The sequence below is a fragment of the Rhincodon typus genome, chromosome 10, assembly GCF_021869965.1.
Source record: "Rhincodon typus isolate 14 chromosome 10, sRhiTyp1.1, whole genome shotgun sequence".
Classification (NCBI taxonomy): Eukaryota; Metazoa; Chordata; class Chondrichthyes; order Orectolobiformes; family Rhincodontidae; genus Rhincodon; species Rhincodon typus.
Window position 1 is genome coordinate 28880590 of NC_063341.1, and position 24946 is coordinate 28905535.

The following is a 24946-nucleotide window of genomic DNA, read 5'->3' on the forward strand; positions in this document are numbered from 1 at the left end:
GACCTGTCAAGGTACCTTGGACAACAGCAACCACATTATGATTGAATCTAATATCCAGTTGGAAAAGGAAAATATCGGGTTTAAGACTAATGTTTTACATGTAAATAAGGACAACTATGTGGGCATAAACGCTGAACTAACGAATTGAAATGCCATAATGCTTTTCAGGAAAAACATATGCTGTGGATAAAGAGGAGCCTGTAGACACAATGTACTTGGATTTGCAGAAGGCATTTGATAAGGTGCCACATCAACGGTATTACCATGTATGAATTTTGACGCCCTGACAGAAAACAGATTGTTTTACAAGTTACATCAATGACGATGGACAAGAACAAAGACATGCTAGCTAACTTCATGGACAGCAACAAGATAGTTAGGAAAGTATGTTGTGAAGGAAGTTGTAGATAGATATAGTTAGGTTGAATGAGTGGGCAAAAATCTGGCAGAAGGAGTTTATGGTGAGAAAATGTGAAGTTCTTCATTTTGGCAGAATTTTGTTTTAAAAAAGCAGAGTATAACCTAAATGGAGAATGACTTTGAAATTCTAAGGTGCAGGGAGATTTAGGTGCTCTAGTATAACGGGCCACAAAACATGCAGGTACAGTGCATAATCAAGAAGACGAATTGGGTGTTATCATTCATTACAAGAAGAATGAACATAAAAGGATGTATGCTTCAGTGATATAGCGCACTGGTAAGATCACATCTCAAATACTATGTGCAGTTTTAGTCTCCTCATTTAAGGAAGGATGTGATTGCATGAGAGACTGCTCAGAGGAACTTTACTAGATTGATACATGGAATGGATGGATTGACTTATGAGGATATGTTGTATGGCTGGTTTACACTGGAACTTAGAAGATTGAGGGGTTATGTGTTGAAGTATATGAGATTCTGAATGGTCTTGACAACATCAATGTGGATAAAAACTTTCCTCTTGTGGGTCAGTCCACAACTGGGGGGCACTGCTTAAAAATGAGAATTTTATTCTCTCACAGGGTGTGCATCTTTGGAACACTCTGCCTCAGAGGGAGGTAGAGGGAGGGTTGTTAAATATTTTAAGGCAGAGTTGGATATTTTCGAAAGCCTTGCTAAATTTCATGCACATTATGCTAAATACACTATCCTCATCAGCCCTCCTTATGACCTTCTCAAATAATTCAATCAAAGTTAGTCAAACATAATGTTCCATCAATAAGGCCATGGTTGCTTGATTAATTTATAACAGACGATTTACATTATCATTCAGAAATTTTTCTAAACTTTACCCATCACTGAAGTCAGGTCAACTGACCTGCAATAATTCTATCTTTCCCTCTTAAATAATGGTGTAATGCCTGTAGCCAGAGATGTTTGGAAAATGATAATCAGACCCTCTATTATTTATATCCTCTCTTCTCAAAGCAGCCCTGGATACATTTCATCCAGGTCTAACAATTAATATACTTTCAAAGATACTAAAGTTCTTAATACTTTCTATGTCACTATGTTTATCTCATCCCTTCATTTAAATGTCTGCAAAGACAGAGACAAGTATTCATTAAAACCGAAGACCATCTTATGTCACCGGACACAGGTCACCATTTGATCTCAAGTACTTCCTGCTTATTCCTCAATTATACAAACAAGGAACAGGGGTAGACTATTCAGCCCCTCAAGCCTGCTCTATCATTTCATAAGATCATGGCTGATCAGATTGACCTAGTTTAATTGGCATCTTAAATTTCTTTTTTTGTTAGTTCTTTCTTTCTAAGAAACTCCTTCTTGTTTTCCTTTCTGAAAAAAAACTTCCAATGTTATTCCTGAAGTTGTTGACGCTCCCAGGATATTGTTCAGGATGTGTTAGATAAAATCAATAAATATTCCAACAGGACTTGCTTCCTATGTCAGCAAATTATTTGACCTTGGATAAGGCAGTTTGCCAGTCTGAAATTGATTGTCCCTTTATCTGACATTTACAGGTCTACATTTTGCAGTAGGCATTAATGGATTGCAATAAGGGCTGGCAATGCTGTCTGTTTTCCTTTCCTAGTCTGTGATGCTCATGAAATTCTTACCATGGCATGGACTGAGATTAGTGAACTCAACACAAGCTGAGGATCCATTTAGAACTTTCTGATATGGATGAGTCAGTGCTAAATTCATTAATTTGTCTAATCAATTAAGGTAAACATTGTAATAACTATTCGATATTCAATTCCAAAATAACGCGTTAGTGACATAAGCAATCATTTTCCAACAATTGAGAATTGATTCATGGTCGTCATTAGATTCTTAATTCCAGACTTTTTTAAAAATTGAATTCAAATTCCACCATCTGCCATGGCAGGATTTGAAGCCCCTGTTCCCAGAACGTTACCTGGGCATCTGGATTAATGTTCCAGCAATAATACCATTAAGCCAATACCTCCCCAATCATTTGTCTTCACCAAGTAAAGACAGCTATTATATGGCATTTCAATATTAATCTATATCAATAGAGTAAGTTTGAATAAAAATTGGATTCTACAAAAATGAAAAGGAGAGACATTGTGTATAAGTTGATTGTCAAAGTGAACAGCAGTAGGAAGAATTGCTGGAGCTGTGATATGCATAAAGTCACTGGTATTGGGTCCTCAAAGATATAGTCTAGTTAAGAAAACATCAATCTTCTTGGGCACAAGATAAAAAAAGTTTAGACAAAGGCCAAAATTTAACACTAAATTTCATACTGTAGAAATTACTTTTCATGATTACAAATGAAATTTTGCATGATTGCCTCCAGAAAAAAATTACAAATGTAGTCGGATAATTTATGCAGTGTTGTGGCAATCCCCAAGTACATCACCGCTATTGAAGTGTTTTTAAAATGTCAAATCAGCAAATGCAGCAGAAAATGCGTGCACTGTACTTCCAACAAACTAGCATCACCAGACAAATGATCAAAAAATCTGTATTTGTGTTGTTGGATGAGCCTAAAAATTGTCCATCAATACTCTGATGCTCTTCTACAATTGACTCAAGTATTCATGTAGAGTTCTTATTTAATATCACACCTGTAAAACAACACTCCCAACAATAAAATACTTCCTCAGTACTGTACTGAATTGTCAGCTAGATTACAAAATTAAGTTCAGGACCAACACTTAAACATACACTTTCTGCCTCAGAGACAAGAATGTAGTAATTAAGCCAAGGTTGATTTTAGCATTACAAAAGCAAAATACTGCAGATGCTGGAAATCTGAAATAAAAACAAAAATATTTAGCAGGTCCGGAAGCATCTTTGGAGAGAGAACAACAGTGTTAAGAGAGTCAGAACTCTCTGCACATCTATAAAAATGGTGGGTGGGGATCTATTTTTTTGCTGGTCGGAGAGGGGACAGGATGGAATTCAAAAAGACTTAGCAGGGTGATTTGAACTCAGTGCTGAGTTCAAACAGACCTCATTTTGGCCATCGCAGGGGCTATAATCTGTAGTGTGGAAGTCATGAATTGATAAAGTACACCTAAATGCTGTTGAATAGCAGATAAGGTCTGTTGAACTCCTTTGAACTGAAGCTTTTTAAATCACTCACTCTGTATGAAAACAAAGGCTTAAGGTATCAGTGAGAGTTAAAACAAACCCCTACTGGACTGCTTTAATGAATAGGCCATCTAGTTTAGTTTAGAAGGAAAATTATCAGTTGGTTGTGTAATTTCAATAGAGGTCACAGTTGATGTTTCCTCACAGGCTAATATTATGTCATTATCAATGCTTGGATAAGTTTCAAAAACTATATTTATCTCAACAGGGATTTTGGGTTCACAGTTTGATTGACAGTCTAAAGAGTTGAAGGATTAGCTATTTTTGATGTGGGGTTTGAATAGAAGTTTGTTTGTTGTAACCACTTGAGGAAATTTAGAAGCTTTGAATGGGTTTATCAAAATCAGATTTTCTTTATCAAGTGTGTATGAGTGAGTGTTGTAGTGGATTGTTAGAATATTTTTTATTTTTCCATGCGTCTCCTGAGCTGTACCCATGATAGGTACAAGGGAATGGCTACAGAGATGGCATGAGACCATTGGAAGTTATAAGGGGACAGTTACATGGGGGCATCAGGATGGGTGGGAGGCATGAAATGCCATGCAGGGGTGCAGGGAACTTAGAGATGTGTGAGCATGAGTTGGCATGGAAGAGTCATATCAGACATGAAACGTTAAATCTGTCTCTATACTTTATCATTTCATTTGTCTGAAACACCTACTGTCTAGTCTCATTATGACCATTCCCTTATTCTCTCTCATTATTCAATGTTCAAACATCTGACTTTACCTAACCATCCTTCTTACCTATATTTATATCTTCACATTCTGAAATACTCTCCAAGATCAATTTCACCTCTCAGTTATCTGTGCCTTCTTTCCAATTCTGCCTTTGGCCACCCATTCAACATTTCTCTTAGATGGTGCCACTATTTTGTGCATTTTGAACAAGGATTTTCAGGAGACGTAGTCATGGATGAAAAGAAAAAAAATTGATGAAACTGAACAATATATATCAAATAAATGTAACTCTCTTCCACCTCATAAATATTACGAATCAAAACAAAGAAACTGCGTCACAACTGTCTGGCAACGAAACTATAGATCTGAAATACAATCAAACTATAAAAATACAAACCAGGAAGTAAGTATCAGAGAACAGTGTTCTCCAAGTTATTGTACAATGATTGACATGTGCCTTTTGTTTTCAGCTTCTCTGTGCACACTTTCCTAATGTGTTTCTGCATTTTCTGTGTATTGTGCAATGTTTTCTGTCAATGTATTAATATCATTACTAATTTTGACAGTCCAGCAAAAATAGGCTGATCTGTGGTACAGGGTAATTCACAACAGCAATTCAGTAGGTGGACTCCCCATAATTTTATGACAGAGTCCCAATTCTAATTTATGCCAGTTTATTAATCCATCCCTGTTAAATTACTCCTAAAAGACTGCAGCTCAGTTGATGTGGTCAGGGCAGAAAAGTGGATTTACACTTTGCAATTGGGTTGCAGAGATGTGGGAAAGGCTACTCTGCTTAATATTGAAGAGTTGATACCCTATTGTAGGGATGTACTAAAGCCAATCTTAAAAAAAACAAAGGTGTAAGATGCACCAATGGTGATTACCAACCAAACACTTACAATTATCTTGGCTACATCTATCCTAATTGAAACAACATTTGATGGTGTTGCAAGGAAACTAATGGTAAGTTTCTCACTCTGGTACACATTTCTTGTAGCATCCACTAAAATGGCATAGATCAAAGTTAGGATTTTTTGGTTGCATTGCTCATTTCCACACTATTTCCATCACCATGAACAAACGTTTGCTTTTATATAGTGCCTTTAAATTAGAATACATGACCAGGCAATTCACAGTGACATATCAGACAAAACAAACTCTGAGTTAAAGAAAGACCTGCATGTCAGTTTTAAGGAAATCTTTAAAGAAGAGTGGGGATGGGGCTGGAGAAACAGAGAGTTTTCGGTTGGGAGTTGCAGACCATATTTCCTAAATGGCAAATGACACCACCATGGATGGAAATGCTGTAGGATGGGAACTGAGTTGTTGTAATGGAGTGAAAGAAGCACAAGTGAATGGGTGGCTTCAGGTCTCAAGGATATTACATATATACAAAAGGGCAACACCTTAAAGGAATTTAAACATAAGGGTGAGAATTTGAATAGAACGTATGGGATAAAGGATTGCAGAACTTGGTGTGAGATCATAACTGAGCTTTAGGCCATCAAAAGTTTATAGAGATGGCAGTCATCTGGGAATGAATAATCAGACCTGGAAGTAACAAAGTTATGTTTAAGTAGGGTGGAGCTAAATGACATTAAGACAGTGGGTGAGAGGTAAATGTCATCAGTGTACAGGGAACATGTTGATCAAGTGATCATACTCAAGTGAAATCAAGTGAAATAACTAATTCATAAGCTTAACGCTATGTAGTTAGTTCATTTTATTATGATCCATTGGAGCCAAAGAAAAGCTTCACATTTATATTTACTTGCAGAATCTCAAGAAATCACTAAGTGCTTTGCAGACAATTCAGTTTTTTGAAGTGTAGTCACGTGCAAGAATCATAACAACCAGTGTGTGCAGAACAAGCAACCAACAAACAGCAACATGACAATAATAGGATAATCTATGATTGCAGTGTCAGTGAGGGAGAAATCAGGACATCAGGAGATCTATCTCCCTGCTCTTCTTCAAAAAATGCCATGGGATTTTTATATAGCTGCCTGAAGTGCAAATGTGGTCTTAATTTAACATCTCACTTGAAAGACTGAACTTCCAGAAATGCAGAGATTCCCTCAACAGTTTAAAAATAATCATTAATGGGATTGAGGCTTTGCTGGCAATGCCAGCATGTATTTCCCATTCCTAACTATTCTATACTGTATTGGTATGTCAGCCTAGATTTTGTGCTCATCCCTTGGGTGAAATTTGAACTCACAACCTCCTGACTCATAGCTGAATGAGTTACCTCTGAGTCACGACTAACACTCAAATATATATATTATCATGTCTTATAAATGACAAGGTATCTGGTTCTTATTGACGAGAATGAGAAAGTGTTTCAATCAGCAACATTTTGTACAGTTAATCAATGCAAATCATGCAAATTGTATTTATTTTGCTGAGTACAGATGCTAAATTTAAAAATCTATCTCCTTATCATGAATAATGTTTGTATTGGTATTAACGTCTTTGGAGATTAGTGTCAGGCAGGCATTGAAGAAGACTTGGTGTGCAAGGAGAGGGGTATTGGGTACAAAAGGCATACAGATGTCAGTTTGGACTCCAGAATGGTCAAGCTTCAATATTTTGCACTACATGACTTTCAATAAGTTGTTCTCCAACATTTTCTGCTGAAAGATCAATTTTCAAATGGATTGGTATCACAAACCCCATTTGAATGATAATGTTATACTCCGAATGAACACCCACAATTTTTTAAAAATACTTATAGAGACCAGTTTTACTTGCATATGTCAGTGAGGTGGGTGCAGCTGCAAGTGTCTAGTCTATCCTTGAACATTCCCTACCTATGTGAGAGATCCAGTCCCTCTGCACTGCATATGTGGTAATTACAATCCAGTTCTGCCTTTCAGTTTGCATGTCACACTGTTTTACAGACCTCCAGGAAAATCTATTATGGGTTCTGGTTAGGGAATTACAATCTTAATTGATTAAGAAGGAATAACCTAGATTTTAGATTCAAGTAGGAATAAATTGGAAGCTTTAGCTGCTGCACTTCTATCTCAATACAATTCTCAATCTTAAATGCCATCTCCACTCTGGACTTTCTCTGAAGAACAATCTTGTTTGAAATGTCAATACTGTTTCTCTCCTCTTAAATGCTGCCAGACATGCTGAATATTTTTAGGAATTTTTATTTTTATTTTTGGATTTCTATTCACTTACTGCAAACGCATTTCAACCTTTAAATCTTTTTGTTCAACACAGTTTTCACCTCTAATCCTACTCTTGGACCCCAATCCAAGGTAATTCTGTTAACTTGGTCTAAAACCCAGCCCTAACGCAAACCTCAGGAATTGTTAAATTGGAGAATCCAAGCAGAAATTCACTCTGAACCTCTATTTAATGTTTATTCCTATTAAACCATTTATTATAAATCTACAGTGTTTTTACCAGGTTTCAGAATTTTTGATGAATTTTCTACAGAAAGAATTTGATAATGAGTTACTTTTAGCATACTTTGAGCAAATAATAATTTGAAGGTTTTTTTTGAAGCAGTATCTTGACAAATGATTATGGCTGTGATGAATAGTTTATGGATCATCTCCCAGAAATTAAACAGTAAACGATATATCAACTTGTATGGAAATAGAAAAACATCTCACATCCACTGTCTTAGAGAGACACATTTTAAAACAGGAAGGCTACAAGGGCCGACAGATATTTAATCAGAGAGCTGCAAAACTTTTAGGTAGGTTCAGGATGTTAGAAATACAGGGAAAAATTACAAAACATCAGCTACCATCTTAGCTCCAGATACAGTTCCAGAAGGTGATGAGAGAGGCAGCAAAGCAAACAAGAAGACCCTGGTGTCAAATAATCTCTTGTCATATTGCCAGGTCATAGACTGCATTCAATTTATTATACATTTACAGTGCACTGTATAAAAGCTACAGTCATCCAAATAACTTACATTATTGTGCAGAATATTGTGCTTCTTGTATACATTCGTAATATAAACTAAACAATAGTATGTGCAATCTACATTGTGTATATAATGTTATGCAGTTTGATACGTTTAAAGCTTATGATATTGTCAGGTCCTGTTGTGCAGTATGATATATTTAGAGTGTATGCACTATATACAGCTAGTCCTAATTACGCTGTATATAATGCATACTAGCTGTTATATCATATTTACAATGTATATCGTATCCTTGCTGATCCCTGTTGTGTCACTTGTTTACAATTTGCACTTGAGGTACAAATTTACAATGTATACTACATATTTCCTCTTCCATGCTGTGCAATTTAGACTTTATTGTGCAATATTTACAATTTGTATTAGAATCATAGAGTCATACAGCACAGAAACAGAACCTTGAAGCCAACTCATCTGCGCTGACCAGACATCCCAATGTACTGGTCCCATTTGCCAGCATTTGCCCCCTATACCTCTAAACTCTTCCTATTCATATAGGAATAGCCATCCAGATGCCTTTTAAATGTTGTAATTGTACCCACCTGCACCACTTCCTGTATCAGCTCATTCCATACATGCATCACCCACTGCATGAAAAAGTTATCCCTCAGGTCCTTCCCACTCTCATCTTAAAACTATGCCCTTGACTACTGGACTCCCACACAAAAGACCTTGGCTAGTGACCCTATCCTATAAAAGGTCACCTCTCAGCCTTGACATTCCAGGGAAAAAAGACCCAGCCTCTTCAGCCTTTCCCTATAACTCAAACCCTCCAGTCCCAGCAACATCCTTGTAAATCTTATCTGCACTCTCTGAAGTTTAACAACATCTTTCCTACAGAAAGGCAACCAGAATTTTTCGCAGTATTCTAAAACTGGCCTAACCAATATCCTGTACAGCCATAACATGACATTTCCACTCTTATACTCAATGTTCTGACCAATGATGGCAAGCATACCAAACGCCTTCTTCACCATCCTATCTACCTGCAACTGCATTTTCAAGGAACCTGCACCTCTAGATCTCTTTGTTCGGTGAGACTCCCCAGGGCCCTACCATTAACTGTAAGTTCTGCCAGTTTATTTTCTCAAAGCGCAACACCTCACATTTATCTGAATTAAACTCCATCTGCCACTCCTCAGCCCATCTGATCGTGGTCACGTTGTACTCTGAGATAATCTTCTTCACTGTCCACTACACAACATATTTTGGTGTCATCTGCAAACTTACTAACCATACCTCCTATATTTACATCCAAATCATTTTTATATAAATGATGAAAAGCAGCGGACTCAGCACCAATCCTTATTACACAATGCTGGTCACAGGTCTCCAATCCGAAAAGCAACCCTCTACCACCACCCTCTGCCCCGTCTTCAAGCCAATTTTGTATCTAATTAGCTTGATCACTCTGGATCCCATGCAATCTAACCTTACCAATCAGTCTACCATGCGGAACCTTGTTGAACGCTTTGTTGAAGTTCATATAGACAATGTCTACAGTTCTGTTTTCTTTAATTTTCTTTGTCATCTCTTCAAAAAGACTCAATCAAGTGAGACACGATTTCCCAACCACAGGTACAATATCACAAATCCGCCACCCTTGGGACTGAATCCATTCCAGATTTTGCGTATTGAATCCATAGCTGCAGGGTGTAAAGACAACAATCTCTCTATCAATGTCAGCAAAACAAAAGAACTTGTCATTGACTTCAGGAAGTGGACTGGAGGACACGTCCCTGTCTGCATCAATGGTGCTGAGGTGGAAATGGTAGAGGTTGTCAAGCTCCTGGGAGTGATGATCACCAACAATCTGTCCTGGTCTACCAACTTCGAAGAGATGGTCAAGAAAGCACAGCAAAGTCTTTACTTCCTCAGCAGGCTAAGGAAATCCAGCATGTCCACAAAGACTCTTAACAATTTTTAGAGCTGCACCATAGAAAGCATCTATCTGGATGTATCGCAGCATGGTATGGCAGCTGCTCTTCCAAAGATCGCAAGAAACTAGAGACAGCCGTGAACACAGCACAGTCCAACACCCAAACCAGCCTTTCATTCATTTACTCCATCTACATACGTCCTGCTGCCTTGGGAAAGCAACTAAGACCCCTCCCACCCTCTTCCGTCAGGCAGAAGATATAAAAGTTTGAACAGATTCAAGAATGGTTTCTACCCTGTTAACAGACTTTTGAATGGACCTCTCAAATGTTAATTCTGATCTCTCTCTCTCTGTAGCTGTAACTCTGTATTCTGCATTCTGTTCTGCTCCCCGACGCACTGTCTATGGTACAATCTACCTGTATGTCACGCAAAACAACACTTTTCACTGTATTTCAGTACATGTGACAACAATAAAGCAGTGGTTAGCACTACTGCCTCACAGCGCCAGGGACCCAGGTTCAATTCCACCCTCGGGCGACTGTGTGGAGTTTGCACATTCTCCCCGTGTTTGCATGGGTTTCCTCCAGGTGCTCCGGTTTCCTCCCACAGTCCAAAGATATGCAGGTTAGGTGGATTGGCCATACTAAATTGCCCATAGTGTCTAGGGGTGTGCAAGTTAGACATGGGAAATGCAGGGTTACAGAGAAAGGTGAGGGAGATGGGGATGGGTCTGGGTGGGATGCTCTTCGGAGGGATGGTCGGGCCGAATGGCCTGTTTCCACACTGTAGGAATTCTATGATTTCACCTTGGACTAGTCTGGAATCACACAGTCCAAATGTAAGTAAGTCATCTGGTTAAGTTTATTTTAAAAAATTACAAAACCCAATTAAAATCAATGAGTGGACGATTATACAGATATGCAGTTTTTAGTAGCTTGAATTGAGGTACTTTATGTATACGTATTGGCAATCTCCGGTGTTCGATAATGTATATGCAATAAAAGCAAAATATAGAAATGCTGGAGATACTCAGCAGGTCCAGCAGCACCTGAGGAGGGATCTAACAAAACATTAATCTTTGTTTCTCTCTTCACAGATGGTGCCAGACCTGCTGCGTTTCTCCAGCACTTTTTTCCTTCTTCCGGCACCCGCAAATCCGTGATGTGCATTCTACTTACAATGTAACATACATTTGTCAACCCCAATTGTGCAGTATATTTGCAATCTGTGTTATACACATTAACCCCTCGTGTAATGTAGTGATGATGTGTATTTTATGACTTTTGCTGATCCCTCTTGTGAAATACTACACCGTATCCCCCTCCTTGGTCCAACTGCCACATCACGTGGGGCTGCGCATACGCCCCTGCTCTGTCCCGGCCCGAGATGTTGGGCGGCGCCATCTTGGGGAAGGAGCTGCCGTTGATACCTCCATCCCGTGAATATGAATGATTTCTGAGTACACAGTGTATCAGAATGGAGTGATGGTATGTATAAGTGTCCTCAGAGGATGAGGACTGTATGTGGCATGGATGGGTTCGTGCGTGGTTTATCGGTTGTTCCCTATTGTACGCTCGCTGCATGATTGACAAGGGAAGCCGAGGACAAATCTGCGGCAGCCGTCTCCGCGCGAGCAGGGCGGTGTAGCTCACCGTAACAGTGCATTATTTCACAGGCCAGTAGCTATTTAAACATTAACCTGTTTTAGTTTATTTGCTGCCGGATACCAAAGCACCCGGGTTCATTTTGAATTATTTATAAGTTGATTTGCTGGATGGAAAATCGCCCGAAATGGGAAGGCACCAAAAAGTTCATCAGTTTCTGTTTGCCTTGGTGTCGTTTTGGAATGGTGTTATCCAGGAGACATCACCTCTGATCATTTTAAACAACTGGTGCGAGATGATATCCCGTGATTTATGTTGTATTTTCCCCCACCCAATTTTGATCGGGTTACTTTACAATATTGTATCGGGCAAGGGTAAGGAGAATAATTAAATTTCAAGTTAATTTCTGAAATTGCCTTTGATAATACGACATTAATATCTAATGCTTCCGCATCACAAAGCACTGAAGTAAAGGGAAATTCGTAAACTTATAAAATGCAAAACAGAATCCAAACGACGCACTCAAACTTCCACAAGCGGACAGGTGGCACCTTTATCCCAGCTGCCTCTTTGATGTTCCTCATTAAAAGAGAAAATATAGTTCAGAGTTCTTCTGGAGTCTGAACCCTCGGCATAAAGTAGCAATTATAGTTCATTTGGGTTGATTTCTTCACATTGTATTTACACGCAGTACCTTTCACGTTTGATTTTGTAGCGTTGTCATTTGCAGTGGGGTTTGAATAGGACAGAAAATGCAGTAATTTGGAACCAAAAGTATAATGTACTCTGCAAGTAAAATCTGTGATTGAAACGTCTAATTAATTTTAAGTAAATATTTCTTTGTATACTGCTAGGCTGTGTCGTAAACAGCAACTGACATTTGAAGGAATATGATAATTTTGACAGTTATACCCTAATTAGGCCAACCTGCAGATCAATTGATTTCCCAAAATAATTGCCTTATTATGTATCATGGCAAACTACATTCGTGCCTTTTTCATTGAAGGTTTATCGACAACATAGACATCAGACTAGAGACAACATGAGCACATAATGTCTTGCTCTAGCTATTTTATGGGGAAATATAGCTCTTAGATGATCTCAAAGTTCTGTCATTGCCATGTCTAAAACAAGTGCAGGTAGTACGTCAATGGTCCTAAACCTTGTATTAATGGTCACAACTTAGTAAATCAAAATAACATTTTAACCAATCTACCCACTTAGTGCTGGCGTCAAGGCATGGGTAAATTCTGCACAATGAAAAGGGGGTCACTACTAGTGCATTCATCACAGGGTTAAAGCACCTTTTAAGTAGTGTAATCTGTTTAGATTTATCATTATCTTCATCTTCCTCACGTCATTTCAAAGACCATGCCTGTTCACTGTTAAATTCACCATATCATCATACTCAAGTCATATCTAAAGCACCTATTAGCTTTTCTTAGGAATTCTCAGGACTTATTTATCACTGTTACTTTTTAATTTTCTGCTAATATAAGTAGATTTGCTATATATGTTTTCATAACTGCATGTTTTCAGTCCTTCAGTTGTACTGGTGCCTATGATTGTGTTTGGACTATATTGAAACCTGATAACTATCAAGATTTTTCACTCCTTGTGTCATAGTAAAATACTTAATTTGTTCCATGAAAGCTGAAGGGAATAACTTTGCTCAGATTTTTTGAGATCCGTTCAACAATTAGAACCAGTCGTTTGTCTGTAAAAGATACTGAGCACAATGTAGTAATCTGGCATCCTAAATTGAACATTTTTAACCTTTTGTATCATTTTTAAAATTTAATTATGTATTCTTCCATAGATTATCTATTCATTTCCAAACTCGATCAAGTACGAACCAGGCCTTGTAGAAATTTAACAATTTGTTTCACTTGTAGGTTCTATCCAGGAATTCTATTGAATCCAAACCTTCAAGGGTTAATGACTCATCTCTTTGATAATGCCTTCCTTGTAATTTTACTTTGTGCAGCAAGCTGTAACACCAAGGCCACATCTTGTTTTCTTTTTGCTGCATTCTGTGTCCACATATCCCTTCCATTCTTCATATGGCTCTAACTCCAAAACATCAAAGGCTAATTGTACTCCAACAACAATAATTTTGATTTTTGAAATTCTCTACAATAAACCCCTAGGATTTTAGTTTTAGGCCCAAGAAAATGTTGTAGTTCTCAAACTACACTTTTTTGATAACCATCCAGTGGTACCATGTCAATTCAAGAGAAACAGGCATTTTAGGTGAAAGCACAGGAGCCTGGTCTTTGCAGACAAATAAGCTTTTACTTCTAAAGATACAGATTACACATTGTCTGCCTCTAATCCGCACTGGTACTTAGAGCCCATTATATCTGAGCACAGGGTGCAGTTCCCCCAACTAATCCACAGGGATTGATGCTGGGTCCATGTTTGTTTGTCATTTATATAAATGATTTAGATGAGATTATAGAAGGCATGGTTGGTAAGTTTGCAGATGACACCATGATTGGTGGTATAGTGGAGGGTGAAGAAGATTAACTAAGATTACAAAGAGAACTTGATCAGTTGGGTCAATAGGCTGAAGAGTAGCAGTTGGAGTTTAATTTGGATAAATGTGAGATATTGCATTTTGATTAAAACAAATAAGGGCTGGACTTATACAATTAAATGTAGGGCCTTGGTTAGCGTTGTAGAACAGAGACCTAGTGGCTCAGGTACATAATTCTCTGGAGTTTGCATCACATATAGATAGGATGGTTATGAAGTCATTTAGCACGCTTTCATTCGTTGCTCAGACCTTTGAGTATAAGAGTTGGGATGTTATGTTGCTATTTTACAGGAGATTGGTGAGACCTCTTTTTGAATACTGTGTCCAGTTCTAGTCGTCCTGTTACAGGAAGGATATTATAAGCGGGACAGGGTTCAGTAGAGTTTTTCCAGGGTGTTGCCAGGAATGGAGGGTTTGAATTATAAGAAGAGGCTGGATAGGCTTGGACTTCTTTAACTGCAGCATAGGAGGTTGAGGGGTGACCTTATAGAGGTTTATAAAATCATGAGGGGTATAGGTAAGTTGAATGGCGGGTATCATTTCCCTAGAGTGGGGCATTTCAAGATTGAGGGTATATTTTTAAGGAGAGAAGAGAAAACATTTTTTCAAAAAATGTTATGAGGGGGAATTTCTATACACAGAGTGGTTCGTGTGTGGGGTGCACATCCAGAGGAAGTGGGGGATGTGGGTACAGTTACAATGTTAAAAGACATTTGGATAAGTACATGAATAGGAAATGTTTGGAGGGATATGGGCCAAGCTGGTACTAGTTTTAGTTTGGGATTAAGGCCGGCATAGATGAGTTGGACACAAGGGTCTGTTTCCTGAATTTATAAATAATTAACGGAGGGGTTCTTGTGGCACAGTGGTGGTGTCCCTACTTCTGAGACGGAAAGTCCAGGTTCAACTTCCACCTGCGCCAGAGGTGTGTAACAATATCTCTTGTGGCACAGAGGTTGTGACCCTTCTTTGGACCAGGAGGCATAGTTTCAAATCCAACCTGGCAGCGTTTGATAACGTGTCCAAATAGTTCAATTAAAACTATATGTAACTAAAATGAATAGCGGTTTTCAAAACAGACATTAAACATAGCATGTCTGACAGTACTGTTGTCCCTCGGTACTGAATACGAGTACCTGTCTTACGTATTTAAATATTTAGCTTGGAGCTTGGTCATGTGACTGTTTGACAAAGGAAAATGCTGTGTCAGGAGTGATGCTATCAGGAGTTTGATGGGGGTAGGGCAGAGAATTGAAGAAAGGAACATGGAAAGAAAATTTAATATTTTAATCTCATTATCTAAAATTGATCTGAGAAAATAAATGGATCAGTTTTACAGCAAGATAGAGCCCTTAACACAAGTCTGCTGTCTTCTTTCAACCATGTGCCGGAACTTTGCCGGCACTGACTAAATATCGCTGCAATCCTAGACTCAACTCATTTCTCAGCCAATTAGAGGTCCTAAAGATGTTGACTTTACCTGCAATATCCAAGTCTCAAGAATTAATTAAATAACATATTTCCGAGTGTTGATTCCACGAACAAAAATGTCAGAATAACAATAAAACAGGTATGTTTTTAAAATAGTAGTTTTCAATATTAAAGAATAATTATTATATTAGAAATAAAGTAAAAAGACAAAATAACAGAGGGAATGATAAAGAAAAATCTAATCAAAATTTTCAAAATAACCCTTCTCTATCTAAATTTGGGCATTTGAAATGACACCTTAATTATGTGCAGTTTGTATTACAATAAGAAAGCGAATTGTGACACTGGGGTGGCTTTCTTTGCCCTGGATATCTGTGTTCATCTACTTCAGGCCTCCTAAGCTGTCTGGTTTCTGTTGTTCCATCATAAGTAACCATGCATCCAGTTATCTAGTTCCTAAGCTTTGGAAATTCCACGCTACATCTCAATTCCTCTCTGCCTCATTTTCCTCTTTTGAGATACTCCTTAAAAACTATTTGTTTGTCTAAACTTTTCTTCATCTGATCTAAATCTTGTGTGACTTCATATTTCATTTTATAATGTTCCAGTGAAGTCCCTTGGGACATTATATTACATTATTATAAGTTGTTATCGTACTTTTGTTGCAGGGGTATGTATTTGAGTTAAGAAAATTTAGTCAAAGTTGCTTGTCATTGGAGTAATTCATTCCATTTAGTGTGGGGAGCTGGTGACTAGGGGATTGACTCATTGGTCTTTGCTTATATTCACATTTGAAGTTTATAGTTGCTCATGGAGCCATTTTAGCAATCTTTGTACCTTGAATTGCAGGACAACCCTTATCAGTTCAAATGTTACATAACCAATACTTCACTGTTTCATCTCTTAGTGAGTTCTGTGCCTTGTGTTTGATGTCTGCTCCAATCTGGAATAGAACAAAGTATTCCTGCATGAAAGTAACAGAAACTGGGATGGCAACATCAGCTAAAGGCTGAAAATGGAAGAAACCGAACCTGATGAAGTGGATAAACTGAAGGCGAAGTTTATGTCAGCATGGCACAATATGAAGTACAGTAGGTGTTGTTTGTACACTTTCAGAGTGAATAGAGTAAGCATACACCTGAAACTAACAAAAGGCTGCTAAATTTCAAAGGAAGTGCTCGTGTTAAAAAGTACAAACCAGCTCTACCAGTGACATGTGTAAGCCATGCATATGGGACAGTACCACATTTGATCTCTGATCTGGTTTAAATTTGCTGTTTTGTGGTGGTACAGTTAGCCTCAGCTGGGGAGAAGGGTAGCACTTTTTCTCTTGATCTCGCTTCACTGACTGCTATTGGAAGTCATATTTGTTGAATGAGAATAGAATTGGACTTGCTGTGATGGTCTGTATGGTTGAGTAAGCTATCTTGTAGCATAATTCACAGGATAGGAGGTCATTCAGCCCAGTGACTTCATGCCAGTTCCCTGTGGAGCAATCAAGGTGCTCCCAGTAGCAATCTATTTGTTCCGCATAGCCCTGCAAGCTTATTTCCTTCAAGTGCCCATCCAATTTCCATTCAAAATCATTAACTGTTTTTCCTTCCACCACCTTCGTAGACAACAAGTTCTTGGTCTCTACCTTTTAAAAAAAAAGGTTCCTTACACTCCCCTGCTTTTCTTGCCCAAAATCTTAAACATGTGTCCCTCTTGTCCTTCTGCACTTAGTTAATGGGAAGAGTTTTTACTTGTGGTACATTATCTCAACCTGTCACGATCTTCTACACCTTTATCAAATCTCCTCTCGATCATTTTTAAATAACTCCAGCCTTTCCAAACTAAACTTGTAAGTAAACAATCCCTGTCCCTGAGACCAGTGCTCCTTCTAAGTTTTGTGGCCATGCAGCTGTTCCAAGGTTTTCTGCATGCTGATCTGAGTGCTGATGCATTGACTTCCAGGTTCAGAAGCCACTGCTGTGCGGGGACCTCGGAGGTCTGTACACCAGAAATAAACTGGGAGCTAGAATAGCCTGGCACCATTCTGATAAATCTCCTCCACATTCTCTCAACACCTTCCCTGCTTTCTTAAAAGGTGGTGACCAGAACTGGATGCAGTACTCTGACTGGGACCTAACCAGACATCAACTTCTCTGCTTTTGTACTCAGTGCCACTGTTTCAGTATTTTTGAAGCCCAAAATCCCTTGTGCTCACCTAACTATTCTCTCAATATGTCTTGCCACTTTCAAAGAGCAATCTACATACAGCCCCAGGTTCCTCTGCTTCTGTGGGCTGCTTAGAATTGACCTATCAAGGCTACGTTACTTCTCCCATCCCTTCTATATAATGCATACCTCACACCATCTACTAGAACTCACTGCTTTCTGTTCTAAAGCCAATTTTGTTTTAATTAATTTACATACTGGATCTCCTATTCTATAAGTAAGTTTTTAACCCACCCAGCTTTTTCTATGTTAATAAAAGCAAAGAACTGCAGATGCTGGAAATCTGAAATAAAAACAAAGGGCTGGAGAAACTCAGCAGGTCTGACAGCATCTGTAGAGAGAAAAAGGAGAGTTAATATTTCGAATCCAGTGACCCAGAATTTTTGACAGAAAGTCAAAAGCTGGACTCGAAATGTTAACTCTTTTTTTTTTCTCTGTTGTGGTTGCCAGACCTTTTAAGTTTCTCCAGTACTTTTTGTCTTTGCCTGTTATTGGCTATATTTGCTTGCATTTTCTTAAAATCCATACAGACAGCAGCCACCACATTCTGTTCATCAACCTTCTCTGCTACTCATTAAAAAAATTCAATTAGATTTGTGAAGCAAGATCTCGCTATTATGAACGACCAGTTGGAAGTGAAACTGCATAGTGACTGGCACTAATGGAACTGGATCTCGGCGTAACCCAACACCATTAGAAGGGGAAAGGAAATCAGTGTGTGGTGACAAAATCAATAAAGACTCCACTAATTGAGACCATGTTGATGCATGAACAATCTCCCCTCTGGCATGAATATTTACAAGCTTAAACCCTGTTTCAAGACTTGAGTGCATCCAGCCCGATACTTCAGTCTGTACAGAGGAAATGAGGTATTGTTGAAAGTCCTCTTTCAGATGCATCATTAAATGGAAACTTTCATTGCCTAAGCGGCTATTCGGCTGCTAATCCCTTATTTATTGTGAGGGGAATTGAATACTAAAGTAGGGAGAGTACTGGTGAGATCACATCGAGGCTACAATGTACAATGTTTGTTTCACTATTTAGAATTGGGCATAATGGCGTTGGAGTTAAAATTGTTTCAGAGATAGTAGGAACTGCAGATGCTGGAGATTCTGAGATAACAAGGTGTAGAGCTGGATGAACACAGCAAGCCGAGCAGGAAAGCTGACGTTTCGGGCATAGACCCGAAACACCTTGTTATCTCATAATTGCATTGGAAGCAGTTTAGAGCAGGTTTTCCAGACTAGTACCTGGAATGGGTAGTTGACATACGAAGAAAGGTTAGAAAGGCTAGGCTTGTATCCATTGGAGTTTAGAAGAGTAAGAGATGATTTGTTTGAAACATAAATGGTTCAGAGAGGACTTGACAGGATGGATGGTGGAATGAATCTGGAACTGGGGATGACTGTTTCAGGACAGAGATGAAGAGAAACTTTTTCTATTAGATTTGTGAATCTTTGGAACTTTCTCCTTCAACAGACAGTGAAAGAAGAATCCTTGAAAAAAATTACAGCAGAGGTATACAGATACTTGATAAGCAAAATGTGAAAGGTTATTCAGGTAGGCGGGCTGTGGAGTTGAAATTAAAATCTGATCAGTCTTGATCTTTTTGAATGGCAGGGCAGGCATGAAGGTCCGAGTGGCTTACTCCTGTGCCTAATTTACATGAATATAAAACAATCCTGTGGAACTCTTCAAAAAGGAGCGGTAGTGTTCTCCAAGAGTATCAACTAAGATTTCTTGCCCAAAATAAACTGCATAAACAAATGATTTGTTTCATTGCTCCTTGCGAAATCCAGATCCCGTAATTCACTGCCATATTTGCTTTCAAAGCAATATTACCTATTTTCAAATGTGATAAAGCGGCTGTGAAGATCTTTGGGACATCTTAGGGATGTGAAAAGTACTTGAGATAAACCTGGCAACCACAGATCACTGGGCCTACTGTTAGTAGTGGGGAAAGTTTTAAAAATATTAATTCAGAACAAAATTAATTGGCATTTTAAAAAGATGTGATTTGATTAATGAAAATCAACACAAATTTGTGGAAGGCAAATCACGCTTGGCTAACCTTTGAACTAATGGAGAGGGTTGATGAGTGTCATTCAGTGATGTTGTGTTATACAGACAAATATCTTTTGATAATTTGATAATAGGTGTATTAGTAAATTGAAACCCCCAAAATTAAAGGAACAGTTGCTCTATTGATACAAAGTTGACTTAGGAGCAGAAAGTGGTAAATGGTTAACTTACAATTTGTCACTTGGCACAATTTGCTAGAGGCCACTTGTGGGTGACTGCTCTTTTTAACATTGTGGTGATCTAGACTTAGGCATAATTGCAAACTTTGCAAATTACACAAAATGTCACGAATGTAATGTCCTATACAACTGGACCCTCAAGTTCTTTGGACCTCCATTGTTTCTAACTTTTCATTATTGAGAAAGTATCCTGTTCTAGTTGTTTTGGATATAAAAACAACTTTATATACCTGCTTTAAAATCCATTTGCCACAGTTTATCATCTACGAGTCTGGATATGTGACTTTCCATCCTACCTCCTAAGTTAGTGATTTTTGATGGTTTTTCTAAATTAAATAAGGAACAACTGTTTCCTGTGACGGGGAAGTTGGTAAGCAAAGAGTGCAGATTTAATCATTAAACAATAAGGGAGTGAAGATGCCAAAGGAAAACGTTGTTACACAGTGACTTGTAGTCTGGAATGCACTGCCTGACAGGGTAGTTGAAACATATTCAACAATAACTTTTAAAGGGGAATTTGAAGGAGAAACATTTGCAAGGCTTTGGGAAAGTGGAGAGGAGGACATCTGATTGGATAGCTCTTTAATCAGGCTATTGAAGTTCCAAAGGCCGCCTCCTTTGGTAAATATGCAATACTTTTTCACCACACTGCTATTCTGTAACTAAGTGAAGTTGATTACTTCTGAAATTCAGATTATTGTGAAAAGTATTTTGGAATGAAATAAAGTTCTGATGCTGATAAATTTATTCTGTAACATCTGTTGACAAAAGACCTTAATCATCATAATAGAGTTTATAAAATTCATGGTATTTCAAATTTGGATGTAATGTGTTTGTAAAAATATGTTTTTAATATGGCACAGATTTGTCTACCAATACTTTTACACAGACCAGGGATAGAAACTGGCCTGTGTGACTCATTACTTGCTCGATAGCGCAATTATTAGCTAAGACCTTAGGAACAATGAACAAATATTTGCTTGGAAAATGCAAGTTCTATTGTGTAATTAAGCTGAATTTTGTTGTATAGTCAGTTTACTTTGAGCACATCTGAAAATGTTGATGGTGTCAACACTTTAATGAGCCATATACCTTCTCTCATCCTATCAGCAAAGCCAATTTTATACTGCCATGTCTAGCACCAGTGCCACCCCCACACACAATTGCATACTTTAATGAAATCTAATTTCTTCAGATGCTAACTGTGCAGCTTTTTGCCAAAGGCGGTTTTATTTAAAGAAAGTTATAACAATGGGCTTCTGTATTCTGTCTGTCAGTGAAGCTTTATGGGTCATTCTGGAAGTATTAGAAAATGCCCCATGAACTGCTTTGTAGTGCAAATAAAACTTTTCTCTGCTTTCTATTCCTTCAGGCTGGGTTGTGAGAACCAAAACAAATTTTAGCAGAAATTCGCCTGTCTTTTTGCTGGGAAAATGCTATCATTTCAAGTCAGAGGGTATGTACAAGTACTTTTGATTTTTCTAAAATGCTTCACTCATTTCAGTTCATAATTTGAGGAAGGGGAGGTTTTGTGGTTTTGCATTGTTATTTCCCTTCTGGGACTAAATTTGAGTATAATGGGTTGAAATAAAAATAGCTAATATAAAAGGCAGCATACAACTCAGCCTCCAAAAGAGCAAGATGACCTGATAGGCATGGATCTCTGAGAAGTAGGTGACCTGAAACATTGGCGCACCAATTCTGCCTTCTATATTCACTCAGTTCCTAGCATTTTCTGTTTTCTTTATTTGCCTTTATAACATGCAGAGTTTCTCTTTTACCTGTGGAATGAAAAGTCAGTTCACTCCTCTGGATATTAAATTGTATCTGCAACAAGCTGGAAAGCAGCAATCCATTTCCCAAAGTTCACCAACATGGCCTAAGTTGTTGTTCTTGTTGTCTGGTGAACATGGTTCCATTTTATACAAAGGTGCTTCAAGATGTTGACAGTTTCTCATGTTGTAGCAAGGGTTTATTTAATCCATTTCTGGTAGTTAAAACTGGCAATACAATGCACAGAAACATCTAAGGTAGACTTGAAGACCAACAGATTTGATTTTGGAGTCATTTTAAAACTACAGACATTTCCTGACATCACTTTCTTCTAGTTGAGTGTAGGAAGACAGCTTTATTGAACTGAGTTGCACTTTAACAATAGATTAACATATTGAGTGATGTACAGCATCGAATACCATAGCAGAGGAAAATTTGATTTAACAGGATACAACATACTGTAACAGCTTGTGTCTGCTTAGTACTTTGTAGTAAACCTAGATGCTTCGCAGTTTCATTATCAAACAAAATTTGCAATAAGGAGGAATATTGTGCCCAATTTAAAAAAAAGTATAGTCATAAAGGTGATTGGTTTTAAAAAGCATCCGAAGGGAGGCAGAAATCTTGAGAGGCAATTTCAGTGTTTGAAGCCTTGAGCATGACTCCCAATGGTGTTGCAATGGTGAAGCAACAAAAAGATTGCAGAGAGTGATAAGGCTGGAAGAATCGCTAAACAAGAATCGAAATTTTAAAATTGATGCTTTACTTGACAGGGAGCCATTCTTAATTGATGGTAAATGAATAGGACATGGAGAGTAGAGTTTGGATGAATTCAGGTTTATGGAGGATAAACATGATGGGGCAGGCAGGATAGCATTGGAATTGTTATGTTTGGAGATAATGGTTGAAACTTTTAGCAGCATATGAGGTGAAAAGGGATAAGATTGTACAATGCCATGGAGGTGGAAATAGGTTCCCAAAGCAATAGTACAGATTGGAAACATGGCTGCAATTTAAATGTAATACATTTGTTCCAAATAGGCTGGTTCAACCTCTGATTTTTGCAAGGGAGAAGAATGGAGTTGGTGGCAAAGGAATTTGATTTGTGTCAGGGAAAACTAGACCATTTGACACTTAAAATTGCAACTATTGTTGATACGTAGACAAATGTATTAAGAAATGAAAGCTACCCCTGACTTGTGAAAGTCAAACCATGTTTGAGTAGCTATTGATAAACTAATGGAGTGGGTTAGGGGGCTAGTGCAACTTGTGTTGTACAGATTTTCAAAAAACACTTGATAAAGTATGATGATATAATAGACTTGTTAACAAATTTTAAGTCTGTTGGATTAAAGAGGCAGCTATTCTGTTGACAGAAAATTTGCTAAGGACAGAGAGTAGTGGTCAAAGGCTGTCTTCCAATTCGGAGGGAGATGTGAAGGGGAAAATTCCTTGCTTTTTTTTAATAGTATCCTGTGTTCTTTAAAACCCACCAGAACACATTCAAGTTCTCATCTGAAGGATACGACATCCAACAATGCAGTGTTTCCTCAGTACTGTGTCATGGGCAAAGATTATGGGCTTAGTTGTAGGAGAAAGATTTGTTTAAAGTGACTGTATTACTGACTGAGCCATGCTGAAATGAAGTGATCTCATCAGATGAGAGAATAGGTGGCAATGATCCATTGGTTCAGTTTTGTTTTGTTTATTCATTCATGGGATGAGGGCGTTGCTGGCCAGGCCAGCATTTATTGCCCATCCCTAATCCCTGAATCAGTTCAAAACTTTCAAATATTATTCAAGGAAACATCTGATGATTATTGATGTATTTTGTTTTTATGTTTTGAAACTGCCTAGGAATAGATAGTATGTGTAAAACTCTCAAATTTGGTTTTTCTTCAAAATAAACTTTAAAACATTGACATTACACAATCTCAAATTGCTTACAGTGCTTTGAAAAATTGTTGCTCACTTGTGAAAGCTTTACCCATTTGCGTATTGTATCACTGAGAGGCAGTTGATCTATAATAACCTTTTGCTCTAAGTATTACTTGATTTTAAATCTCTTTTCAGGAGATTATTATTTGAAGAATATTTGTTCATTTTGTAAGAACATAAATAATGTTAGTGGGTTTTTTTAATAGTGCAGTACCTCATTCTTATCATTTGGTGTCACTGCAATCAACATTTAGATTAAAATATGTTGTGGTACTTAACTCTTAGCCACTGAGTGGCATTGCAGGAAATCATGTTGTGTGCAGCAATGCTTTACAGTGCTATCCAGTGGCTGGTACTGAATATCATATTATGACTTTTGATATCCAGTATAAGAATCAGGCATTATATACATGAGGAATTTGTAACCAATAAAAATGACTTTTAAGGGTGTAGAGGGGTTTTAACATTTTCTTTAGGGAAAAAAATTAGAACTTTTGGAAAAAAGTACAATTAGAAAAGCAGAATAATTTCAAAAGTCAATTGGATGGCTACTTGTGGAAAATAAGCCTGCTGGGCTCCAGAAGTACAGCAGTGTAATGAAACTGATTGGATTGCTGTGTGAGAGTTAACATTAAATTAATGGGTCAAATTGCTGCCTTCTGCACAATGAATCTCAGTCTTTGAAATCAGAGACAGAAGTCTGTGATTCAGAATTTCCAGCCTTTGACCTGTCTTGTAACCACAATATTTATTTGTTGTCCAGATCTTGTTACGGGCAGCCATTGCCTGCTTCATTATAGAGTTGCTGATGGAACAATCAGTGACCATGCCCAATTCTGATAAATGAAGAGTCATTGGTAAGGCAGCTAAAGATTATTGGGCGTTGGCATAACCCTGAGGAACTCCTGATGTCCTAGAGCTGATACTATTGTCGTCTAATAGCTACAACTTGTTGACTTGATATTAGGTGTGATTCCAACAAATGGTTAATTTTCCCCCATTCCCATTAACTTTCAATTTTGTTGAGCTGCTTGGTACCATGCTGGATTAATTGTGCTTGGTATCAAGGCTAGTCACTCTCCCCTCACCGATTAAATTTA

The 24946-nt window shown here is 38.0% G+C and overlaps 1 protein-coding gene across 2 annotated transcripts in view; it reads left to right on the forward strand.

Moving 5' to 3' along the window:
- The first annotated feature begins 11436 nt into the window (after nucleotides 1-11436).
- The window catches only part of atg4c (autophagy related 4C, cysteine peptidase), a 45920-nt gene continuing 32410 nt past the window's right edge, over nucleotides 11437-24946 (forward strand). The window contains exons 1-3 of one of the 2 annotated variants that reach the window (XM_020513877.2): nucleotides 11437-11567; nucleotides 16562-16745; nucleotides 21508-21591. In XM_020513877.2, the coding sequence (XP_020369466.1) occupies nucleotides 16670-16745; nucleotides 21508-21591 (160 nt within the window). In that variant the 5' untranslated portion in view covers nucleotides 11437-11567; nucleotides 16562-16669. The remainder of the gene's footprint in view (nucleotides 11568-16561; nucleotides 16746-21507; nucleotides 21592-24946) is intronic. The other variant, XM_048602186.1, reaches the window with a different exon arrangement.